The sequence below is a fragment of the Xiphias gladius genome, chromosome 24 (assembly GCF_016859285.1).
Source record: "Xiphias gladius isolate SHS-SW01 ecotype Sanya breed wild chromosome 24, ASM1685928v1, whole genome shotgun sequence".
NCBI classification, from domain to species: Eukaryota; Metazoa; Chordata; class Actinopteri; order Istiophoriformes; family Xiphiidae; genus Xiphias; species Xiphias gladius.
The window spans coordinates 4265880-4291553 of record NC_053423.1 but is presented as its reverse complement, the minus strand read 5'-3'; the positions used below and the strand labels follow the sequence as shown (position 1 = coordinate 4291553).

Sequence of the window (25674 nt, the reverse complement as noted above, 5' to 3'; positions counted from 1 at the left end):
GTTTGTACTTCAAATATATACATTGCGATCAATTATGTGGTTGTATAGATTCACCCCATTAGATTCACCTTTTGACCAAATGTTAAACCAAAAAAAAAACGGAAAACAAAAACGGATAAAGTAAGATTTCATTGGGTGCCTCAGGTGAGCAGAGCACGTTCTAAGGGGAGGAGATACCCCCCTTGCGCCCCCTGCCCCTGGCCTGAACACGGGTCTAACTAATAACATTAATCAACAGCAGCTGTATTCAGGCATCCGGTCCAGGTGGCTGCTGGCTCACCGCTCACACTCTGGAATGGAGACATCATTAATGCCATTAGTTACACCTTTGCTTTCCCTGCCATGGCAAGTTAAAAAAGCCTGCTGTTGCAAAAGGTCCACCGTAGCCCGGGGAGAAAAAGAGAGGAGCAACCTCATTAGACGTAGGACGAGGTAGTAGTAATCCTATTTTAGAAATATTGTACGCTAACAAAAAAATCCAACATTGCAAGAGGTTTTTGCCCAGATTGTAATGAGAGTTTGATTAGCTTTTGCAGTAAACTGGGACAGTTTCCACGCTACGCCTTTAGTTACAGGCCTCCCGTTTGTTGAGTAGTTTTAGCTGCTGGCTTAAACTTAGATGATATACACAATAGCACCTAACTTTAAATAACAGTAATTGCAAAAAAAAAAGAAAAGTTAAACAGCACGCTCGATAAATAAAATATTTATTCTCCTCTCCCTTTTAACTATAACCTCAGTATTTCTAAATTTCTTGGCTACGAACCTGTTGCGAATCCAGCTGGGGACCTTTGTTGCTTGTCACGCCTCCCTCTCTGCCCTCAATTCCTGTCTGCTTCCTGTTGTCCGATAAAGGTGAAAATGCCAAAAATAAAACAAATGCATTTTTTTAAACCCACTTTGATTACATTTTCAAACGGGTGCGGAACTCCGACAGGATGAGGATTGTTTGTCAGTCAGGGTGCACGGCATGACTCGTACGACTCAGGTCTGTACAGGTCACACCACCTCAGACCCCCTCAGCCTCCCTCTGTACCCACTGTCACACAGAGAGGTGGAAGATGGAGATGCAAGTCCTGTGAACTGCAAGCCAGTGGGATGAGGGAGGGTCATTATTGACTTGCCCTCAGCCATCGCCTTGCATCTTCCCTCCCACCTGAATAGATTATGCCGTGGGTGGGAGAACAGTCTCATCAGTTTTTTTCCAGCTCCACGTTTTCACCGCTGCCACGGGCTACCCCCGACTGATGCACTGCCTCCTTACCAAACAGCACATTTGCCATCAACCGCCGCCTTTATAGACATTCTATCATCCAGGCCTGACACAATCAATGACGATTGCCTTACGGAATGAGACATTTTCTTAAAAAAACAGCAGCTTTTATCATCAGCTGCCCTACCATCTTGAAATAGGTTTCGGAGACCTTGTGGGACGTTATTTGATTTGACCGCGTAAAGACGAGAGAAGCTTCCAATCCACATACCCACTAAGAGCAATCTAATTTAATGCCATGTAAAGTCTTGTCAGAGATAAGATGAATCCGCATGGAGATAAAGTGAGCTCAAATTGAATCTGCCATCAGTCGCCGGAGACACACAGATACATCTCTATTCACCAGCCGGGCTGTGGTCCACCTCCCATGGTGAATTTGTGTCAAAATGAAGGAGAAATAAATTGATTCATGTGGCTAGCCACTGCATGGCTGGAGCCTTAACACAAAACCAGTAGGGGGAAGTGATGCATCTTTGTATTTTGTGTTTGCACAACTTTTTTTCCCCTGCAGACTTGTGTTGCCAGGGTGCCAGGGCATGCTCCACCACGCTCCTGGATCCCAACAGCCCATTTGGCTCTTTGAAAGCAAACTACTGATTGATTACAGAAGTTCAAAGGCTGCGGACAAGGAAGAGGCTGGGCCTGCAGAGCATGTTGGACCCATCTTAAGACAAACTGTAACCAACCGCCGGCAGATCTGTCGTGGAAACCGGCCCGGCGTTGTTTATCAATGACTTATTGTCTGTTCAAACAGCTCAGCACGTCTGTTCTGTTGTGTGGCTGTTAATACCTTTTGAGTAAGAATTTGAACAAACAAAAGGCATGCATAAGCCTGCTGTGATTGTTCCCTTAGTAGGAGGGTGTGACTATGAAAAATGAAACAAAAGAGCAAATAATAAACTATTCATGTGTGGAGTTGTAGTGAGAGCGGTGACTGCAGGTAGTCTGGGAATGAAACCATGCCGTCACTTTTAAGATTACTGAGCATTATTACCACATTTATGCTGTAATTAGCTAATCTGTATGTTTCTGTCGATTGTCTAGAATGAATATAATTTCCCTGTGAGTGTGTGTGTGTGTGTGTGTGTGTGTGTGTGTGTGCGTGTGTGAGAAAATGTCCTGTGATTAATGAAAACATCAAGATAAGCATCCCCAGACACGGACGTGCCCTCTTTCTGTTTTTCATTGCATTCAGTCATCTAGAAAAGTCTCAGTTCCAGTGCATGAATGCAGCCTTTCAGACTGAAACAATGGCTCCTACAGTAATTACAGACACTACTGCTGCGACAATGAGACTCACACTGTACTCTAAAGTGTTCAGATCAACCTCAAAAACAAAGAGGCAGCAGCAACAGCAGCAGAGCCATATCTGAAGACCTGTGCATTCTTTCCAGCAACATACGAGGGAAAAAAACACATTTCCAGGTTTGTGTTTGTGTAATCTGCTTTGAGCAGAGCGCCGTCCCTGTCCTTTTGTGCGCTGCACACAATGGCAATTGTGTTTTTCATCCAGCGTGCATTACGCAGTTTTTCATCATCTTTTAAATCCATTAAAGGGAGATCTATTGCCTCGGAAATACAAAGAGAGGGTGTAATTGAACATGGAAAACAACAGTGACAGCCAAACAGTACAGCCCAGCGTGGCCTTTGACCTTTATCACACAGCTCCACTCTTTCTGGAGTTCCTTTGTAGGCTGTCTATGCATTCTCCTCTGCATATGTTAGAAAATCATCTGTCTATGGCCTGTCTCCCATTTAAAAAGTGCATAGGCAGCAAAGGGAGTACAGTATAATGATAAGGAATGGAGCGCAGAGGGCAGAAAAGGGTCAAACAGTGAATCACTAGAGCTTATCAGCCACTCATAAAAACAGTAGCAAGATGCAACGTCACTTGTAAAGCACCAAAGGCACGTTAAGTGCGTCAAGCGCTCGATCAATGGATCATCAAGACTCCAATTAAAGAGGTGGCTGAATACTAGAGGCTCTGTTTGGTGGTAATGATAAAAAAGTCCATTAAAATTGCTAATTAAATGATAAGCGTAAATTAAAACATGGGTCAAGAGAATGAACTGTGGGGTGTTTAAGCAGCAATATCTGCTAGTTGCATGAGTCAGGGTCAGGGGTGATTAGTGGTGGTGATGGTGGAGGTGTTGGGGCTCATCAACAACTCCTCCGTCACAAATCGCCGAGTGCAGCGTGGGTCACACATCCAGCTGGAGCTCTGTGAGCAGGAGCGGGCAAAGAAACCTCAGACTGTGGCACAGCTTTAAAGAACAGGCACATTTGTAAAATGAGTAAAAATGTGTTAAGTGCATTTTTAATAGTTACATTATTTATTCAGTGTAATAAATAAATGCCACATAAACAACTTCAGTATACTAATATGAAACTATATCATTAAATAGCTGCTATGAGTAACAGCAAGTAGCTCACAGCTATGGCCTGGGCGTCCTGCCAGTGGGCATCCCTCTCCCCCCATCCCTGTCTGTGAGGTGTAAAAAAACTCTTTATCCAAAAAGCATGGTTGTTAAGCAACAACATTATATTTTATTTCTTTTCCTGTTTTATACACTATTTAGAAAATAAAACACACTGAATAAATACAAATTTAGAAAGCAACAGGTTTTCGCCGTATTCTCACAGCAACACACGGTTATTCTTACAGAGCTCTCTCAGGACTAGGGGGAAGGATTCATGTTGCAGAATCCATCCTAAAGCAGACTTGGGCCACACACTGCAATGAAACACTTAAGACTGGGCATGCAGATGCTGAAGTGGTCCCCATTTTCAGACACAGAGAGAATGGATTGGCACATTGATAAGACGTTGAGAACATCTAGAAACATCCGGGAGGACGAAAAAAACATCTATATACACGAAGAATAAATAAAGAGAAAATAGGTCCAAGACAACTCTACTGTACAGATACTGTATGTCCATCGGATGTGACTGTCTTCTTTCCTTTCCTCGCTCTATTAACCTTCAATCATCAGTTCCACCCAGGATGAAGTTCAAATATAGTACAGTACGACATGGGATGTTCACCAACAGCAGATTGCACCATTTACAGTGTTACAAACAAACACAAATTATCACCCAGTGGTTGGCATCAACTGTAGTTCCCTTTCAGTGTTTGTTCATAGTAAGGCAGGATACAGCAGAGCTCTTCAAATCCCATCATTTGGGTGTAGAGCAGGTAGTCCGGCTGCCTTGACAGTGGTCATATATAAAATGAACTCCACTCCTTTCAGTGTCCTCTGGTTTGGCAGATGTAAAGTGGCAAAAAGAGTACACGTTGGATCAGAGTGCCAAGGAAAAGCTAAAAGGGCATCAGTAGTATGTTACAAGTTGTCCAGCGCACGTTCTCAGTCAGTCTTTATGGCAGACAACATTTCATCCAGGTGGTGCATGGTGAAGAAGACAACCAGAGCTGTATACATGGACTAAGGAGCCGGTAGCAGAAATCGAGGATGCAGGATGCAGGATCCAGGATCCAGACCTTCTCCTTGAGGAGGAACAAGAAGGGAGGGATGGGTGCTATCTGACTTCCAAGCAATCCAGGTACTCCTGGGCCAGGTCATAGCAGAACCGATACTGCTCCTAGGAACAGAACAGAGATTTAGTTTTAGAGTAAATAATTTGCATTAATGAATTCCAGAAGTTACTTAGTCTACGTCTACCTACATTAAGCCTCTAATATACAGTACTTGCTTTTAAAGGAGTAGTTAGACATTTTGAGAAATATGCTCATTTACGTCCTTGCTGAGAGTTGCTGAGAATATTGCTATTACTCTCATGTCTGTATGCTAAATATGAAGATGGAGCCAGCAGCCAGTTAGCTTAGCTTAGAAAAAAGACCGGAGAAGGGAAAACAGCTACCCTGGCTCTGTCCCAAAGTAACAAACTTGCCAATTAAAATTTTATATCTTGTGTGTCTAATAAATGCAAAGACCAAAGTGTAAAATTTCATCTTGTAGTTTTATGGCAGGTTATGTCAGACTATGTCCTGGCTGGGAGCAGTAACGTTCTGAGTCTTTGGTGGTTGCATAGCAACCTCACAGTGATGACAAGACTCAAGGATGTTGGTGCACCTGGCCAGGAAATACTCTGCCACATAAGCCCCATAAAACCAAACTGTGCTGTATTTACACTTTGATCTATCCATCGATCCATCCACCCATCCATTCATTTTCTGCCACTTATCCGAACTCAGGTCCAGGTGGCAGCATGTTAAGCAAGGCAGCCCAGACGTCCCTCTCTCAGCAACATTTTCCAGCTCTTCCTGAGGGATCTCAAAGCCTTCCCAGGCCAGATGAGATATAGATTCTCTCCAGCGTGTTTCTAGGTCTACCCAAGGGTCTCCTAACAGCTGGACGTGCCTGGAAGACCTCCAATGGAAAGCGTCCAGGAGGCATCCTAATCAGATGCCCGAACCACCTCAACTGGCTCCTTTTGACATGAAGGAGCTTGTTTGTTTGATTAAACAAGCAAGAAATAATGTGTTAATTAGTGAGCTTTAGAGGTGCTGGTGGTAGATTTTGTTATATTTGGACAAAGCCAGGCTAGATGTTTCAGTGTGCTTCCAGTGTCTATGCTAAACTAAGCTCACCATCTACTGGTAGTGGTTTCATATCAAAACAGATAAACATGAGAGTTCCATGAATATTTTAACTCAAGCAAGCAAGCAAGAAAGCCAATAAATGTATTTCCCATAATGTTTAACTATTCCTTAAAAAAAAAAAAAATTGCATCTCCAGTAGGAATCAACTGATCTTGTGGTTTAGAGCCACAAGCAGGGTAGGGAAGACAAAATACTGAGACAAAACACAGTGTTGTTTTTGGTCTTTTCATGGGATTTTTTGAGCGAATAAAAACCCTGTATTATTCCCAGCCTTATCCTTTAACCCAAGCCTCTGATGTACTTGCTTTTAACTATGCATCCAACTGCTCATACCAATCCAATGTTATTAGATGTGTTGGTCATATGCATCCTGAAAAATTAGCGCTACATGTCTGCAAGATGGAATTAAGCCCATGAACAGTAGGGAAACATAACTGTGATAATTCATCATCTGTCTATATACAGTGGCATGAAAAAGTTTGGGTACCCTGGTCTAAATTTCTGTTACTGTGACTAGTTAAGGGAGTAAACGATTAACTGATTGCCAAAAGGCATGAAGTTAAGTATGACACATTTCTTTAATATTTTCAGCTAATTTACTTTTTTATTTATATCTTTTACATTTTCAAAATATCAAAAAGGAAAAGGGCCTGAAATAAAAGTTTGGGCACCCTGCATGGTCAGTATTTAGTAACACCCCCTCTGCCAAGTGTCACAGCTTGTAAACGCTTTTTTGTAGCAGCCTTTCAGTTCTTGTTTGGGGGATTTTCACCTACTCTTCCTTGCAAAAGGCTTCTAGCTCTGTGAGATTCTTGGGCCATCCTGTATGCACTGCTCTTCTATTTACAGATATTTGATGATGTTTAGGTCAAGACTGTGAGGGCCATGGCAAAACCTTCATCTTGCACCCCTTGAGGTAGTCCATTGTGGATTTTGAGGTGTGTTTTGGATCATGATCCTGTTGTAGAAGCCAGCCTCTTTTCATTTTCAGTTTTTTTTTTTTTTACAGACAGTTTGATGATTGCTCCCAGAATTTTTTGGTATTTCGTTGAATCCATTCTTCCCTCTACCAGTGAAATTTTCCCCATGCCAAAACCTGCCCAAAAATTGATCGATCAGGCCCCGTATTTAATGGTTGGTGAGGTGTTCTTTTCAAGAAATTCTGGAACCTTTTTTTCTCCAAACATACCTGTGCTCTTTGTGGCCAAAAAGTTCTATTTTAACTTCAACTGTCCACAGGACTTGTTTCCAAAATGCATCAGACTTGTTTAGATATTCCTTCGTAAACTTCTGACACTGAATCCTGTGGTGAGGAGGTACCAGACGTTTTCTTCTGATGACTCTTCCATGAAGGTCATATTTTTGCAGGTGACGCTGCACAGTAGAACAGTGCACCACCACTCCAGAGTCTGCTAAATCTTCCTGAAGGTCATTGTCAGTCAAACAGGGGTTTTGATTTGCCTTTCTAGCAATCCTACAAGCAGGTCTCTCTGAAAGGTTTCTTGGTCTTCCAGACCTGAACTTGTCTTCCATCGTTCCTGTTAACTGCCATTTCTTAATTACATTACGAACCGAGGAAACGGCTACCTTAAAACCCTTTGCTATCTTCTTACAGCCTTCTCCTGCTTTGTGGCCATCAGTTATTTTAATTTTCAGAGTGCTAGGCAGCTGCTTAGAGGAGCCCATGGCTGCTGATTGTTGGGACAAGGTTTAAGAAGTCAGAGCATTTATAAGGATTTGAAATTTGCATCACTTGGCCTTAACAATGATTGTGAACAAGCCATAGACCTAAGAAGCTAATTAAAGTCAGAGACCTTGGTGAAAGTTTTCTGAGAGCTCAAATCTCTTGGGGTGTTCAAACTTTTGTATGTTCCTCCTTTCACTTTTGTTCACTCTAAACATTTACAAAACAAAAATAATACACTAATCTTGCTTAAAATGTTGAAAAGAATGTTTCACCTTTAGCTTTTTGCCTTTTGGATATTATTTCATCTTCTACTCACTTAATTATTCACAGTAAGAAAGATTTTGTCCAGAGGTCCCCAAACTTTTGCCACTGTATCTGTGTGATCTCACTACTGAAAAGCCACAATGTCTCTCATATAGCTGCATTGCATCCTGGTCTGTTAAAGTTACTGAGTGGGGAGATTGGTAACACTGTCTCCTCTGTAGTGGATGTCTCCCTGTATGACTGCTGAATGTCAGTGCTACATAATGGATCTACGAAGAAGGCCTTGCTTTTTGAGTCTAAAGGAACTGACACAAAAACCTAAGGTTTCCTATTGAACTGAAACCAACCTGTTTTCTGTGTTTGACCAGATATTATGGAGACAATTAAAATATACCAACAACAACTAAATGAAGCCAGGAATAGCTTAAAATACACTACTGCTGATTTTAAATTGTCTTTAGGTGTTCAGACTGAATATGAAGCTAATTTATACCCATGTTAGCTGTAGCTACCTAGCGATGTATGTACCAACCATGTGTGCGCAGTGAGTTTTTGTGATAGCTCAGACTCTGACTTAGCCTGATAATCAAACTGAATCGCATTTATTTTAACTTTGCTATTCATCCTGACATTGTGTTAATGTTGGCAAATTTCTTTTTGGGACATAAGGTTATTTTGACCCTAAACACAATGTAGCTTGGGAGCTGCAGCAGTTTTTACAATGATCTAACTGTGCCTTTTTAGGGGTTTTTATTTCTGTAAGTCGAAATTTTTGTGGCCATTTTTCAGCTGCTATTTTTAATGGATGTAGCTAAGTAGCTAGCTAGCTATGTATGAAGATTAGGCTCTCATTCTTAATCCTACCCACAAAACTGTAATTGGTCAAGTTTTGTTTCTTTATCCGGCAGACAGAATTATCAATGAGCACAACACAGGTCCTATTTAAATCGCTGAACAAATCAGAGATGAGGGCAATGATTCAGAGGTCGGGAACCAGGCTAAATCTGAATAATCTCAGGATTTATCAAAAACTTCAGTTTTTTCTGTTATTTCCTGTTTTTCTAAATGGATATAGAATAATGAACAAGTGAAACAAGTAGTAAAATAAATTTGATGTATTTCGTGAAAGTGGCTGATATAAATTCCCTGACTTCCTGCAGAGAAGCTTTCCACTTCCCTGTCACTCCTTGTTATAATATGTTTCAGTAAAGAGAGCTTAAGACCCCCACTTGCTCACCATTGTCTCCACCATGTTTGGCTTAGAGTTGCGCAGTGTTTTGGCAGCAAAGAACACGTCCACCATGCTGTGGTGACGAATCATTTCCAGGATCATGGTGCAGGCACAGAAAGTACCACTTCGACCGCCGCCATTCCTGCCCCAGATAAAACGAAAAAAGACATAGACACAAACAGACACAAACACACAGAATAGAAGCATAAAGACATGACTGACCTAATAAAGATGTGGTACACAGCTCAGACTGCCTCTCAGAGGGAGAGCTGCAGAGTGAAATGTCACAGTTTGACTGAAGCACAGATAAAGCTTGCTGTCAGAAAAAGGCCAACTGGCAGACATTCAAGATGAATATCTGAGTAAAGTTCTCATTAAAAAACGGGAACGTGGACTTAATCAGATATGAGATGTCTAACACACAGCCTGACCTCCAGAGATCAGAGGGCCCTGACATGAAGATGGGGGACAAATATAATGCAGGGCAGGCGCCGTAAATCAAGCAGCTGATGTATTGAAACAAACAATTAATGCTTAATTTTTCCTCTCTACTGCAGAGTCAATGAGATTTAATAAGTAAAAAGAACTTTTTTTTGACAGTGACCATGGCAAGTTTTAAATAATAGCACCAAGGTGAATAATATCAATGCAGTCTTGCATCTTATTAGACCAAAGTCTTCTTCAGGTCTACAAATTCAAAGCTGTTTCCAAAGCTTTTCCATTCAGACAAGAATAAAATTAATCAGCAGCTGTTGAATTAATACCACTTTTAAATGTCACATTAAAAATGTTGGAAATTACATGAACATAGACTGCAGCTTAAGTCTAAAAGGCTCATTTCAGTATTGGTCATTAAAAGCATGGGGTGCAGGTGCATGTTAAGTGGACTCACAGACAGTGGACGACGGTGCGACCCTCTCCACACTCCCTCTGCCAGTTGTGAACCTGAGCCAAAAGGCTGAGGAAGGCTTTCTTGGAGTCGGGCACATCGCGGTATGGGGACCAGCGCAGGAACTGGAAATGACGCACCACAAGCTGGCCTTCCTGAAGCTAAAGCGTAAGAGCAGTAGAGAGGGAGGAAAAAGTTTGAAGTCTTACTTTTTACCAATATATTCCATCAAACATGCATTAAACCCATCACTTATGCTCCACACTTCACAAACTCATTAAAACATCTATTTGGTTATCAGCCAGAGGGGATTCTGACAACACTTCGAACCTGTTCAATGGTAGAGCTTCTGTTCTTAATTTATATTGGGCTGTTAAATGCGCAGTGTGTAGCAGTGTAATGTAACTTGCCACACTGAAATTTGATATTATCAAAATGAAAGTAAACATAATCCGCCATGCCATCAAAACTGGTGGAGTGGTGAAGCCAATGCAGAAATTACTCTTGTGGCAAGGAAATCCCTAATATTAGACTCTTTATAGAAACTTTCTATCATCTTTTGAAATATAAAGTACTTTTTCATATATCATAAAACATATCATGGTTAAAATCGTATAGTTATATTTTTCTTGTTAAGCTTCAATCTTCTTCTTGATATAATTTTTTATATTGTGCTTGTCATTGTGATCTTGAATACCATTTTTCCACTGCCCCTTTGACCATTTGGTGGATGTGCAGCAAGTTTTATACATATCTTATAGCAAAACTTGTATAGTTCCAATTTGAGAACTTGTTAGCAGTTTGTTATTTACAAATCCAGCAGATATGGTGTTTATAACCAACTGATTAAATGTAAATCCAATATTCACTATCCCTTTTGGTCTCTACTATCTCCTGAGAATATCTGGCTTTTTAGCTGCTAAATTCTCCACTATGTTCACATCTAGCTGCTAATTTTGAGCTTTTTTGCTGAAAACAGCTGTCTGCTACAGATGGAATCAAGGTTGATGAGAGTGGTGAGTATGGACCAAAACAGTAAAGTTGCAGGCCCTAAAAACAAAACAGTGGGCTGAGAGATGATGAAGAGCCCTGTAGAGCTGATTGGAACTGCAGAAGATGTTTATACAGTAATTCATTGAGAGATCGTCACTACGACCTATGCTGTTCATATTACACATAGGTGCTTTATCCATTGTTAATATGAAAATATTGATTATAGCAGCTTTAAAGACAAATATCTTGAAATCTGTTTTCCTTATTGACACCTATCTCAACCTATAAGAGTCTGCCATACCAGTTGCTACTGGTTGTCCCATCTCAGCAGGGCTCAGGCTTTTCTTTGTCCAAAATGAACTTATGACATTTTTGGACTCTAAAATGCCAGGGAGCAATTAACCCAAATCCATACTTTAAAATGTCCCAGAAAACTATGAATAATATCAGAAAAGCCACATCCTTGTTTCTCTAAAGTCTCTTTTTCTACAGTCTGGGGATTGGAAAGGAGTTTGTTCTTCCAGCACATGCAGAACTATGGGTTTCTGGGTTACCTTGGTTACACATTTCAATGTGGCCAAAGACAGCCAGGGGATGCTCGATGGATTGTGAGAAATGGCACCTTAAAAGATTTTTTTTCATAAATAATTATAGTTATGTTTAAATCCAGTTTTTTCTCACCAAAACATGGTGTTGAATGTTGAATGCATTTTATTTTTCATTAAACATTTGAATAACTGATAAATGCACTGACCGAGAAGGTTTAGATGAGAGGGGAGCAACAGGGTTTTTCAGCAGTCAGCTGAAGGAGGACAAGGACAAGGACATATGCTTTCACCGATCTGCTGGGGAAGAGAGACTGCTGAGAACTGAGGTCAGGAAAAGGGCGCTGGAAGGAAGGACAGACAACAGTGTAAAGTGGGAGCTGTAGCTACACTAAATTGCTCAGACAACACCCAGACGTGGCTGTACACAGACACACAATCCACAAACACTTTTATTAACACAAAAGCCATACTGGAACATTGGACATGGTCAGACCCAGGGAAAATTTCTTTCAGTAACTGCAGATTGTAAAAACATATAGTTTTAAAACATAAGTTTGGTTCATTTCAGTTTCACATAATTGCTCGAACAGGACCATATCTGCTTATTAAACAGGTCTGGGTACTATATGTTGCTAATTATATGATCATGCTTTTGATACAGTTGCTTTGTTGAAAGTAGGATTATTATGCTGCAAATCATTCTGACTGCTGGGAACAACAAATTCCAGCTGGGACCTAGGTCACCATTCAAAATCATTATCTTAGTATCAGGCTTCATTAACCCTCTTAAAAATAGATGAATTGATTCAGTGCCAGGAAATGCCTCCCACATCAATACAGAGCTGGAACAGTCTTTTGCTGAGGCAGGACTTGCAAGTGTTTTCGTCCATATCCTATATTAAAGTAAAGCATGTCATTGGATAAGAAAATTAAACATTTAAACAGCAATTTTGCCATTAAGACTGTCAAACTGACATTTCAAAGAAATTGAGTGAGTTAGAGTTTTCACTTGGATCTTACTGTTTGTTTCTTTACTGTCATAAAGCAAAAGGACAGCAATTAAATCCTTTCATTAAAGCAGGTCAGACAAAATAGGGTGGACAATGTGGAGGATATAAACAGGTTTAATGAAGAAAACTAAGAAAAAGTTTGGTTACTAGGGTAACAACAGTTGAAAAATGAGTGGCCAATCATAGAAGATCCAGTAGCAGCAGTTCTGTCAGAGCACACCAATCATCTGAGTTGCATGGGCCAGCCCATCCCCCCTTTCATAACTGCCTGTGGCACCCCGCACAGCACTCTCAATCGTATTTCTTCCATGTGCCTTACATATGCAAGGAGAACATTATTGCGAGATACCTCACTCAGTTTTCTGAGTACTAGGGTTGCCCTAGTAACCAAACGGTCTCTTTCAAACCTAGCTTGGTATCTCACTATGGGAGATGTGGTCATCTCCCTGATTGCATGCTTTGAAGCCCATAATATTTCAACCCAGGAAGGTCAACACTACAAGCCCTCCCCTTGGGCTAGCACACAATTAAGCTGAACCAACACTAAGGACTGAGTGTGCTAATGAAGGCACGGCCATGTCCAGGCAGCTAAACCGAGTAAATGTGTGTTAGGATTGTGCAACTAGCAGCAACACAGATATCAGTTACAGAAATGCCTCTGAGCAGGGCCCATGAGGTAGCCATCCCCCTAGTGGAATGAGCCCAAAGGCTCTCTGGGGTCTGTAGTCCACAACTCTCATATGCCAAAATTATTGTCTCCAATACCCAGTCTGACAGACGCTGGCAAGATCCTTCTGTGAGAAGGTGCCCAAGATGCAAACAGCTGGTTACTCCGTCCAAACAGATGCCTTAGGTCTGAATGGGACACAGTGCATTAAGCCATTTCTCAAACAAAACATCTACAACACTGAAAATAAATTATGTCCCTAGCTTAAGACCATATGTGTGCGTGTTTGTCTGTGATTGTGTGTATGTTTGTATCTTGCAGATCTATAGCTGTAAAGCAGTCACCAAGTCGATTTGAGCATCTCAGAACGTGGTTTTTGTGGCCATCCTGAATTTCCAGAATCTCCTTTTTTCGGGATGAGAAAACATCGGGAGTACAAGCGAAGAAGAAATTCTGCTCTCTAAAGCCCTTGTGGCTTCGCCTCTGGCCTCTGTAAACACCATACCATTGAAGCTTGTAACCCCTGGCACTGATTTCAACATCCAGGGGTGAACTACGCATGTGCACCACTCTTCACTTTGGCAGCCAAGGGGCCTGGGGGCTGGAAGCTCAAAACTAGAACAGCTTCGCCTTCTGGTGGTGACAGTTTGACTTGCACGTTTTGATTGCTCTCTTTTCTGAATCACACACTATGTACTTGGCATTCCTGACTGTAACAGTGGCCACTTTATTGAAAAACCATCTAAAGTGCTTGGTGCGAACTTTGCATGACACATTCCCTCCTCGCTCTGAACTCATCCTGAAGGCGCTGTGGTGGGAGGTAAATTACCTGGGGGTATAGGGGGAATGTGTGCTTTTCCATCGCTGTGAATGGATTGAACATGGCGGGCTGTTAGACAGCACTTACTGGGACAAGGGGGAAAAATCTGGGCAGGGGCAGGGTTCTGGGCAGGGATCTCTCTGAGTTCTGCATGCCATGTCTCTGTTGCCACTGCAGCACCTAATTTGACTGTCTCTTCATCCCATCCTGGGGGCAGAAGGAGCAGTTTGATGCGGCGATGGGAGTAGAGTGTCAGTGGTAAAAGAGTTTTTTTCCCAATGCTTTTGGCCCTTAGAGCCCTGCAGATGGGCTGCCAACTGCTATGGCACCTGACATCTAGGGCCTTTAAAGCTCCCGCTGCACCCTATTGCTGCCATAGCTGCAAAGCCTTGGCAAGATGGCGGGAGCTGGCGAGGTGTAATCTTGCTTGGAGGGCAGAGGTCAAACACCTCATCCTGCTTCTTCCTCAGGTCACTAGCCTGCTGCCTAGAGGTAACAGCCTCCACAAACAAGCCCTTGGCCCATGACGGGTCAAACAGAGATTCCTCCCCTCCCCCCTTGGCAAAGCCCATAATGTGGCCACAGCCCTGCACCTTTAGACACACAGAGGATGAGGTCCATGACCACACATATATCCTCCAAAATAGCCAAACGTAGGGAACCTTTATCCAAAAGTTGGCACATCTCTTGGAAAAGTTCAGCCTGATAAGCTGTCGGCAGAGTAACCATAATCAGGTTTTTGATTAACTGTGCAGTTGACTTGTACACCTTTTGGCAAAGGAAGGGAATGAAGGACTCCATCTTACTTGGAAGCACAGGCCCACTGAGGTGAGGGTGGATCGGTGGGTGGAAAGGAGATGTTATGCTATCGACTGCTGCTACCACAAGGGGGTCAGCAAGCCCCAGAACCGCAGTGTTAGCAATCTCCAGGCCAGAATAGTCCTTGACAGGACCCCTGATCCTAAAAGGTTTTTCCCAATAGTGCCTCATCTCCTTCATAAACCCCGGGACAATGGGCATGAGCTGTCTAGAAGGGACCTAATGAGATTGCAGAATTTTTCCATTGTATAAATCCCTCCTCTCGCTTATCATCCAAGGAAGCCATCGATATCCAACCAGGATGCCATAGAGGCAGGGGGCAGATTGGCATCCTCCTCATTCTCCTCGCCTAGGAGATTCAAATTAATACCCTCCTCCTCTACTTCTCTGCCACCATGCTACTCTTCAGGGTCAAGGAGCTGACTGAACAGAGGACAAAATTTCACACTGGGGTCCTCCATTATCTCCCACCAGCATGCACTAGCAGATGTTGGCTTATTTTTGTGTTTTGCCGAGGCATTGGAAAACCAGGGGATGGCCTTTGAGGCCACCAAAACTTCAAGTGATGGTCCAGGATTCTGGTTGGCATAGTGCTGATGTTTACTGTCCAGATACTATGTTTTGCCAGCTAAAAAGCTGAAATAAAAATGTCCTGAATAATGACTGAAATTATCAGTTGCATATCTAAAACAGTAGAGAATTATCAATCATGTTGTATTTTGCACCTCAAGAAAGTTACATGGCTGCTAACACAGCCAGCTGGCTCACAACAATTGTTGTCTGTGTGTTCAGATGTAACGTAATAACCCAATTTTAGAAGTGGTGTAATTGTGAACAAATCATTTTCAATGTTTGGATCGTAGTAGATTTTACAGGTGTACCTCAGTTTTAGACCCCTTCACTCTTTTCACATTTTTAATTGTGTTGTAGATTTAACTTTCATTTTTGTGCATCAAACTACACTCAATAACCCATTATGAGAAAGTGAAAACATGTTTTTGAAATATTTGCAAATTTATTAAAAAACGAAAACAGAAATCTATCTGTTACATAAGTATTCATACCCTTAATACTTTGTATAAGCAACTATATCTCTGCAAAAGACTTTTGAAGACCGTTGGGTTCTTGGTCATCTCCCTGACCAACGCCTTCTTGTTCGGTTACTCAGTTTGGCCAGACGTTGGCTGTAACCTGGTGGTTCCAAATGTTTTCCATTTCGCAATTATTGAGGCCAATGTAGTCCTGCGGAAACTTAAAGATTTAGAAATGGTTTTATACCCTTGCCCTGATCTTTGACCTCAACAGAATTTTATCACAGAGTTCAGTGTTTCTTGAATTTCATGGCTTGGTCTTTGTACTGATATGCGAAATGAGAACTACAAAGGTGTGTACCTTTCTAAACTATGTCCAATCCTGAACACAATTTTGATTGTCACAGAAAAGGGTCTGAATACTTTACTGTACAGTTTTTGATTTGTAATATACTTTCTTAAATGTCTAAAAACGTATTTTGACTTTGTCATTATGGGCTAGTGAGTGTAGATTGATGGGCATTTTTTTCATTTAAAATACATAATCAACAGCATGATAAAGTGAAGGAACTGAAGCCATTGTACTTTTTATGACTGTAAAAAAAAAAGTATTTCTTCATATACGTATTTCATATATTTTGATAAGAGGTAGCTCCTGATTTACCAGATATGTTCAGATATCACTAATTGGGTCTATACAATATCTTCATAAATAGGACCACAGGACTCAGTTTGTGGTGGTTCCACCTACCCGGGTAATGTTCTGCACCCGGAAGAGACGGATGATAACGTCATCGTCAGCTGTCCTGGACAGAAGCTCCACTGTCATGGGCCCAAACTGCTGCAGCCCTGGCTCAGGCCAATACTGCAGACATGGCTGAGGAGGAGAGGAGAGGAGAGGACAGGAGGTAATGGGGTAACGGGTCATTAGCCCACACTTGCTTGAGGCAGGACAAATCATCATGTCAGCAGCAGTGATGGTGAAGCCCAGTGACAAGACACCTGAGTATTGACAGCAGAGACAATTAGCTTAAATGACAATGATTATCTACAAATAGTAACCGTAAATTAAATGAGCTAAAAAAACAACCTGCTTGTCGCTCGGAACAATCCTTCACATAAGATGTGGTCACCTAGCTTGAATTATTCATGAGTTGAAATCATTACCATTAGCACATTATAAATTAATGGGGTAGGAGACCTTGGCTGTGCCTGGGAGAGATAAACAGGAAGTAAGCTGAGAGGTTGGTGCCCACAAAAGCCAAGGTCTCCTATCACTGCTGTGTCAAAGATGCGTCCCCTCTGGCCAATAAGAGCAGGAAAAAAAGCAAAAAAAACAAAGGGGAGCGGTGTTGACGTGCTAATGTGTTCTGCGGTGACTTTGGGGTTGAGGGGAACCCTGGAGTAGGAAGTGATAATGGCATTTCTCAGTAACAGAAGGGTATTAACAGGTGACATTGGGTTTGGGGGGGGGTAAATATTTATACATGTAGACAGGAGACTGGCAGCCCCAACTCAGGAGGGCAAACCGAGTGTGTGTATTTTAGAGGGATGAACTGTTAATCCACTGGCAGCAAGAGACAAAGAAGGAGAAGAAGAGAATGACAGAGGAAGAAGGACAGGTTGCAGCTGACAGGCATGGTGGAAATGTTGAGCAGCAATCTGACATGGCACAGTGACAGAGCGGCGATAGGGAGATGGCAGAACAAACCCATGCATGAACAAACATGAAGGGAGATGATAAGAATGTGTTAATGCCATGACAGCCCATGCAAATTAAATGGACATCCTGCATATGGGATTGAAGCTTTGTGGCAGAGCACCCGTTAAAGGCCAGACATGCGATGACCCATTCCCACTGTGCTGTGTGTCACATTCATGCCTTATCTGAAGAGGAAAAGGAAATGGATGACATGTTGTCACTACCAGTGTCCACATGTTACACCATAAAGAATAGCAATATGAACAGTCATCTTTATTTATGAATTTAAAAATAATCCGATTATTATTTTTTTGACATTCATTCATTTTGACATCTAGATCTAGATAGATCCTTTGTGAATACAGCCACAGATGTCTTATATTAGTGCAAAACCTCATGTTAGGTGTAGACAAGCAAAGCTTCACTCATAAGAAACTGTCAATGCCTGATTTAATAAGTATTATTTATCAGCTACACAGCATCATGAAAAGAGACTCTATACCTGCTTTTCCTAGAATGATCAATTTATTAATTTATTAATGTATTATTAATATCAATAGACCAACATGAATGTTTTATACCAATGTCGAATGATTCCCGTTTTTGACATTTATTGGAATAAGAAACCTAAGGTCCATGTCAGACTGAGTTTGAGGTGTATCAGAGTCTTGTTCAAGCTGGGATGAAAGCACATTTTGCCCTCTACGCAGCAATAGCAGAGCTCTTTGTCTTTGAGAATATGACTTACAAGGCAGCTGTTTGAGGAATTGCTCTTTGCAGGAGAGTTTGCTGGCTACGTGGACAGGACTTCAGAAATAGGCTGACAGCTTTCTGGTTTACAAAGCCTTTTGCTTTTTTCTATACTTTTGCTCTGGTATTAAACTTATTGTTTGCCTTACAGTGTTTGGAACTGGTGGGAAATTGGCCCTGACACGCTACATTCCCCATATCTTCTCTAGGTAATACATATTGTACATTTTCTCAGGAGAGAAGCTGCTGGTGGCTGAAATCATCTTAGCAGTTGAGTTCAACCTCATTAAGCTAAACTAAACTGTGCTGTTCTAGCACATTTTTGTGACCCCGCATGAAATCACAGGAAAGTTCCAAAAAGGATATATTGCCATTAATTTAATGATTTTTTTAAGTAAAGAATTTATTTTGTCTTGACTAAACAGGCTTGAAATACATGATTTCTGATGCTGCTGTGGCCTCGTCCATACGTTTGAAAGTCTAGATCCTATTAAATGGGGTGATAGGCCAGCAAATGTTAAGAAACCCTGCTCTAGTATTATACTTTGGAAGTATCTGTATTATTAGAGTGTATGTAAATGCACTGTGTGGCACTAATCAAAATCCAGCTGTGATGAAGATGCTGTCACACAGAGGGTTTTAATGTTACTCATGGCTAAATTACGAGTGGCAAGCTGATAAGGTGGACGTTAGGGCTCAGCCTAATGAGATAATAATAAAATGACTTCTACTTCCAGGATAAGTGTAGACAATATAATCTCAGGCTGGTTAATTATCCCCTCACTCCCCTCTTACCCATGCAGAGTTGGACTGGTTGAGCTGGTTGAGCATCACCACTGAGGTGCAGCCGTAGTCGTAAACAAGCCTCCAGAAGTCCGTTGTGGTGCCAGGGAGTGGGTGCGGCGTCACCACGAAGGCGGCAGGCCTGAGGAAGCTGTCGGCGAGTGCAGCGTTGATGTAGTTACTGCTTTCTCCCTCAGTGGTGATAAGGAAGGCCAGGGAGCGGTCTGGTGGCAGGACGTCCATGCTGCGGTTTTTCTCACGGTTCCGGGGCATCAGAGAAATGCTGCACTCCTCCACATCCAGGTGAGGAGTCACCGAGTTCAGAGTCTGATGGAGGAGGAGGAGTTTGAAAGTGAAAAAGACAAGAATGTGCAGAGAAGATAATTAGAAAGGTTGGCATGTGTGTTTGAGAATGTGTTCACAGAGATAAAATGAAAGACTGAGAATGAAGATTATGATAAGAGGAGACAGACGCAGCGGAACAGAAATGGGATCAAAGAGACATGGACAGAGGCAATAAAAATATTTTCTACTCAAACAGCCTAACTGTCAATACTTGACAAGCACAACTATCTCCAATCATCTCCGGGAAACTTTAAAACATATTTATTATCAGTCAAAACCCCCAAAAGGCTTAATGGATAAAAACACATTTAGTGCATTCTCATACATTATGAATAAGCATATTATGAAGCAATGGAAATTGAAATGAACGGATTATCTAACTCACTTCATAATGTGAATGACTACCCATTGGTTTAGACAAAATAAATAGAACATTCCAGCTCGTAACTGGAATATTGGGTCTAGGCTACAAGTTGTAGTTATGAGACGCTGTCTGATTGGACAACTCATACGAGCAGCATGCAAGCAAGGTAACTGCGCAGCATGTGGAGGAGAGAATTACTAATCATTCTGACCAAAGGTTGCCCCTCACTACCATCATTATAACTGGGAATAACTGGACAAGGCAGAGGCATTACATAAAAGACATCTACATGATTTTTGTTTCACTCTAAACCTTCTCTACTGATCACAATGCCTTTATGTTTAATGTATACTAATTAGATAGGCAGCTTCGGCCTTGGTGGCTGTCACTCTCATTTCATTATTCCTAACAAGCAGAGGATTTTTCTCATGAAAGACCTAATGTTCTTAGGAGAGCAAATGAAGCTCTAATGAGGAGGATACAGACTGAATCATAGTTTTGTCATTGAACTGTAGTGAAATGGACATTCATTTAATGAAAAAACTCAAGTAGTGGCAAGGCTTGTGCAAAATAAAATAACAGAATTGGAGTGCTGTCTCGGACATATTCATTTTTGGTTATTTGACTATTGATGACCCAGCACAGTGATACTCAAGGTTTATACCCTGGCTGAAACTGAGAAGAGTACGTTTAATTCATAGTTTACATGAATAAAGGCAATAGTGCTAAGGGCTAAAGCTGAAATCTGTTATTGTTTTGGTTCAAATGTGGAAATTTAATATCATCTGCATGGTGAGGTGTTGTTCCACATTTAAGTTTGATTTATAGTTGTGTGTAGGCCCTACAGGGTAGCTACACTGCAAAACTGCCCTATCAAATTTAAGTGAAAACATTTTAGATATGAGCATTCATTTGTTTTAAAAAAGCAAATTTGGCTGCCAGTGCAGTAAGTGATTTTCTTAAAATAAGTCAGGATGTCCAGCTACCAGAAGTTCTAAAATGGAATCCAACAGGCTAATGCTAAAATATTCTTACTTAGTGTGGTTAAATCAATTACAAGCTAATTAGTACTTTATACTAAGCTCCACACAGGCAATACCTGAATAGTACAGTATCAGCCCAACTTGGTTTTGAACCTGTGATCTTAACGTTGGGATTGTCAGTGAAATTTGGTACAGATATTCATGGTCCCCAGAGGGTGAATCCCACTTGAGCTTGGTGTGTCTGTCTGGCTATAATGGCTGTTCTGCCATATTTCATTCCAACACAAAAACCTACAGATTTAAGCTTTAAGGTTGGAGGTACTGCTTAGGGAATGAGCGTGATCAATCAAAAAATGTCACATAGACACTACTACAAACTTAAATACAAATTTTGTGTTAGTGTTTGTTACCTGAAACTCCTCTCTGAGCTGCGAGGTGTTGCTCTGAGAGTCAACCTTCAGCATCTCCTTGTAGATGAGAGCAAACTCATTAACAGGGATGGCAGTCTCTCCGCACAGGCAAGCCTCCAGGATGGCATCATGGATGAACACGTACTGCTCCTAGGAGACAGAATGCAGGGGAAATATCACAAATTTACAAAGTCACAAAAAACCCCTCACTGCACTTATGAGTTTCCTAACTGTTAATTGCCCTCTTGTGAAGAACAATGCTAAATTTAATTACTGCTGTGGAATGCTGACTAATAGTCATAATGGCCAAACATCATTCATATCGCCATGCCCACTCTAAGTCATTATTTCCAAGCAGAAAAGAGTCAATTTGGTAAAAAGTGCAAAAAACATATATCAGAGGAGCTAGACACTGCCCCCACACAATATCTGAATAACGTCTTGGGCTGTGCAATTAACGAGGAAACTAGGAAATTTGTTTTGACATGCGAACAAACAAAAGATCAAATAGGCGAGGATACATTCAAAATTACAGGCATAAAAATGTCCTTCATCCAACGTATTTATCATTTTTTATGTGTTGTGTAATTGCAGAAATATGTATTCAACTGGCGAACACGCTCTAGCTGAAAGGTGAAAAGATGAAATTAAAAGGGAGATAAATACCATTGTTTTGGTATTTACTGTATCGCCTACACTTCCAGACTTGTTATTAAGAACAATTTTTAACTATTTTTGAACTTTTATTTATTCCAGTAATTAATGTCTGTCGCTGTTTTTTTGTTTGGGAGGACTGGGAGCTCACAGTAAGTACTTGAAGATCTTGCAATTGCGTGTTTATCTACACAATTAAAACAAGTATCTTAGAATATGAAAAGTGGATAATTGTCTTTAAGTATCAACTTGACAGTGTTGACCTACACTAATATGACTTCTTTCAGAGTGAGTGTTTTAACATAATTTGCATTTATAAATGAATGTAATGATTATATTAAATGGCCTTAAAACCATAAAAATTCAACATGGCCTTCAACACCGTAAACATTATACCTTTCAATAATTCAGGCTTTCATTTGAGAGTTGTATAGGAGCATTATTAGTGGTGGAAATAACTAAGTACCTTCAGTTATATTATACTTAAGTAAAATGTTGAATACTTAAATGCTAGTATGCTAGTATCCTAGTATTTTATACTACTTTATACTTTTTTTCCCACTACATTTCAGAGGGAAATATGGTATACATTTTACTCTGGTACATTGACTTGACAGCTATAGTTTCGGGATATTTTGCAGTTTCCTGTTTTATATACTTAATACATACTTTAATATGATGCATCGCTAGCTGTCCCCCGAAGCTGTCTCCTCAAACTTTTAAAAATTAAGGCTGCATTACTTTTTTTTATATGAACAATGAATCACATGAGTATGTGCAATGCAAAAGTTGTCACTTATAGGGGACGAACCTAAAGAGTAATATCACCCAACTCGACACCGATAGTTTTAACCTCTTTCACGTCTTTGTTTTGATTTTACAGCGGTGAAGGGCAGTAGGAAAGCTCTGTTGAACACACAGCATGCTACCTGCCCAGAGCCATATGGTGGACAGACAAAGTTAGTGACAGCTGCTAAAGGCTGCTATCCTTTTAGTTCATTGTTTTGGTTTTCTGGCCACAAACTCTGCTCTTATCAATCTTGTTTGTGAAGTGAAGCATGCAAATGTTTTTGTCAAAAAAGCTTTGATATGCCCACTTGGTATGCTACCGAGCCAGATATTTTTCTCAGGAACTGAAGTAGATTAAAACAAAGACAAAAGTAATGGAGTATTTTTACATTCTGATATCGATATTTTTACTTTAATGTATTTGACCACTTCCTCCACCACTGTTGGTTGTAGAAATGCTATTTTTTCAAGTCTGAAAAGAATAAAATTCTAGTAAATTCACATATGACATGGCCAAATAGAAAAGTGATAAAAATGTGTACTACCAGTAGCGTCATATTGTGAAGATTAAACCTGTGAGTTTCTGGTTAGAAGTTCAGCATGGCCTCTCTAACCACACTGCTGCCCTCCCACTCACTTCAGTTTGGATCATGTTGATGCGTCGTGAGCAGAGGGTCTTGACACAGTTGTAGATGTCCACCACTCCTTCACACTCAGCCATATCCAGCATGACATCCAGCACAATGTAGCAGCCGGTCCTGCCTGCCCCCATACTGGTGCAAAGGAGACAGGAGAGGGATCGACAAGCCTGAACACATCACTGAAATGAAAAAGTCTCAGCAGGGAGCCTTTAGTTATGATCAAGATACTCTGACCAAAGTCAAGTATAATAAGGGGCTTTGTTCTGGAAAGAAATAAAGGGAATACTTTGACCATTGTGTTCTGGCAGCATAAAAATCTGAGTTCAAATTCGAAAGTTAAAAACCTTTTGGTTGGAGAGTGCAAAGACATTTTAAAATGCCCTGTATACTGCCCTATTCCTTGCACGTCTATAGGTAGGTGTGGGTGTCTGTGGATGCCTCGGTATTCTTCTGGTAAGGTTTTGTTAGTTGAAAGCCCATCTGGGTGCCTGCACTGGGAAGCTTTATGCCTCAGGTACACATCAGTCTTCATAGTTTTTTAATTGTTTTTTCAACAAAAGGAAAAAAAAATCTCCCTGCAGTACATCAATAATATTAAATAAGCAATCAGATACAGTGGCAGACTGGTTTAAAACATCTTGATGATTGCTGAAAATCACAAGTGCCCCTATAATATTCTCCCATGTTCATGCTTGCTTGACTTACAATTCTGGTATTTCTGACAGGTGTTTATATGCAGCACAATATTAATTTATTGGTTGACTTTGTGGCAGGTCATGCACAATGAAGTCAGGATATGAAAGGTAGAACATACAAAAATAAATTACGTGGGTGACTAATGAACTGTAAGGAATCTAGCTACACACAAGAACGGTAGACATATTTTCTATAGTTTACATTTTGACATACTCTCAAAATCAAAAGCTGTGCTTCCATTAGATGTTGTGCATGTTTTAAAGGTACTGTATGTAAGTTTTTGCTATCACTACTTAGCGTTAAGTAGTTACGTTAGCATTAATGTTAGCATTAACAGCTGTTTACTTACCAGGAGCTTCAGCCATCATTGAGTTTACAAGACAAGATGTTAGAACTGGACTCTACAGTTATTCACTATTACAAAGTGGTGTTACGAGATGGGATAGCTGGTTAGCATGCTAACTTCAGTAGAAGAAAAGAAGTGATAGTAATGCAAGCAAACAAGAGTCAATATTGGTGTTGCTTTCCACCTCTGGAGACAGCTCTCGGCAAGTAAAGAAAATGAAGTTTGATGCTAAACTCCCAATGTTTCTTCTAGAATGATAAGTAAACTGCTGACAAACGCTAATGTTGGCTATGTAGCAATGGCAAAAACTTACATATAGCCCATTTAAGCAAATTTCTGATATGCTGGTGAAATAAAAAGTTAGTAGGGGGACTTTCACACCTCACCTACAGGATGTTTCCACATCCAACCATTTTGGTTCAGTTAAAATGAACTCTGGTATGATTGCCCGGTTAGAAACGTTTGTTTGTTGTTGGTGAGAAAGCTGTCCATGGAAATTAAATCTGTGGGCAAAGGCTTCTTTTGTAGGTTTAACCTCAATATCCACAGTCACTACAGAAAATAAAAGTCCTTTACTGTAAAGGCAGACAGTACCATTGACCGTCAAAAAGGCAACTTTCTACGTCTACATGAATTTCTTGCTGGTAGGTATGAAATACAACATCCTGTTAAACAGACTTTTTTTGTTTTTATCAATATTCTGCTCTCCACCTACGCATATACAACACCATGAAGCTGAGAGTTATTTCGGGAAATGTGGCAAACACAAACTGAAGTAGAAATTAACAGGGTAAATTAAGTGTGATGGAATGTGTTGAACGTTAGAGAAACATGATATTAAAGAGATAAAGAATAACTGAGGCTAGAATTATTTTTAAATCATTATATTTCTTAGGTGTACCGCTCATTACCGGGATGGAAGGTGATGAGTTACCTGCAATGGACAACCACAGGCCCAGCATCAGGAGGTGTTGAGGCTTTGACCCGGCGCAGGAAAGCCAGCAGGCCAGTGGCGTGGTACGGCACGCCATGCTCAGGCCAGGAGGTGAAGTGGAACTGGCACACCTCATGTTTGGCAGGGTAACCTCTCTAAAAGAAACAATTGGGCAGATTTAATGAGGTGCTATTATTATAAGAACATAAATGCTTAGAGGAGGATGTAGTTTGTACATTATGTTTTTACATTATACATAAAAGTGTTTCTGTTATTTAGTCTACCCTCATTGATATAAATGGGTCGGGCAAAATAATATAAAACACCTGTGCATATAACGCAGTGCAATTCAACAGCCACATAAACTGCAGCATCCAGAGAAACCATAAAGTTAAATCAACACCTCTCTGAAGGTAGAAGCTAT

The 25674-nt window shown here is 40.8% G+C and overlaps 1 protein-coding gene across 1 annotated transcript in view; it reads right to left on the bottom strand.

Annotated features, from left to right (window-relative positions):
- Positions 1–3768: 3768 nt before the first annotated feature.
- ptprua (protein tyrosine phosphatase receptor type Ua) overlaps positions 3769–25674 on the bottom strand; it is a 188496-nt gene continuing 166590 nt past the window's right edge. Inside the window, exons 23-30 of the mRNA XM_040122540.1 lie at positions 25251–25405; positions 23271–23406; positions 21191–21340; positions 19101–19415; positions 16605–16730; positions 9969–10126; positions 9083–9218; positions 3769–4873 (exon numbers count right to left, since the gene is read on the bottom strand). Of these exons, the coding sequence (XP_039978474.1) occupies positions 4811–4873; positions 9083–9218; positions 9969–10126; positions 16605–16730; positions 19101–19415; positions 21191–21340; positions 23271–23406; positions 25251–25405 (1239 nt within the window). The 3' untranslated portion in view covers positions 3769–4810. The remainder of the gene's footprint in view (positions 4874–9082; positions 9219–9968; positions 10127–16604; positions 16731–19100; positions 19416–21190; positions 21341–23270; positions 23407–25250; positions 25406–25674) is intronic.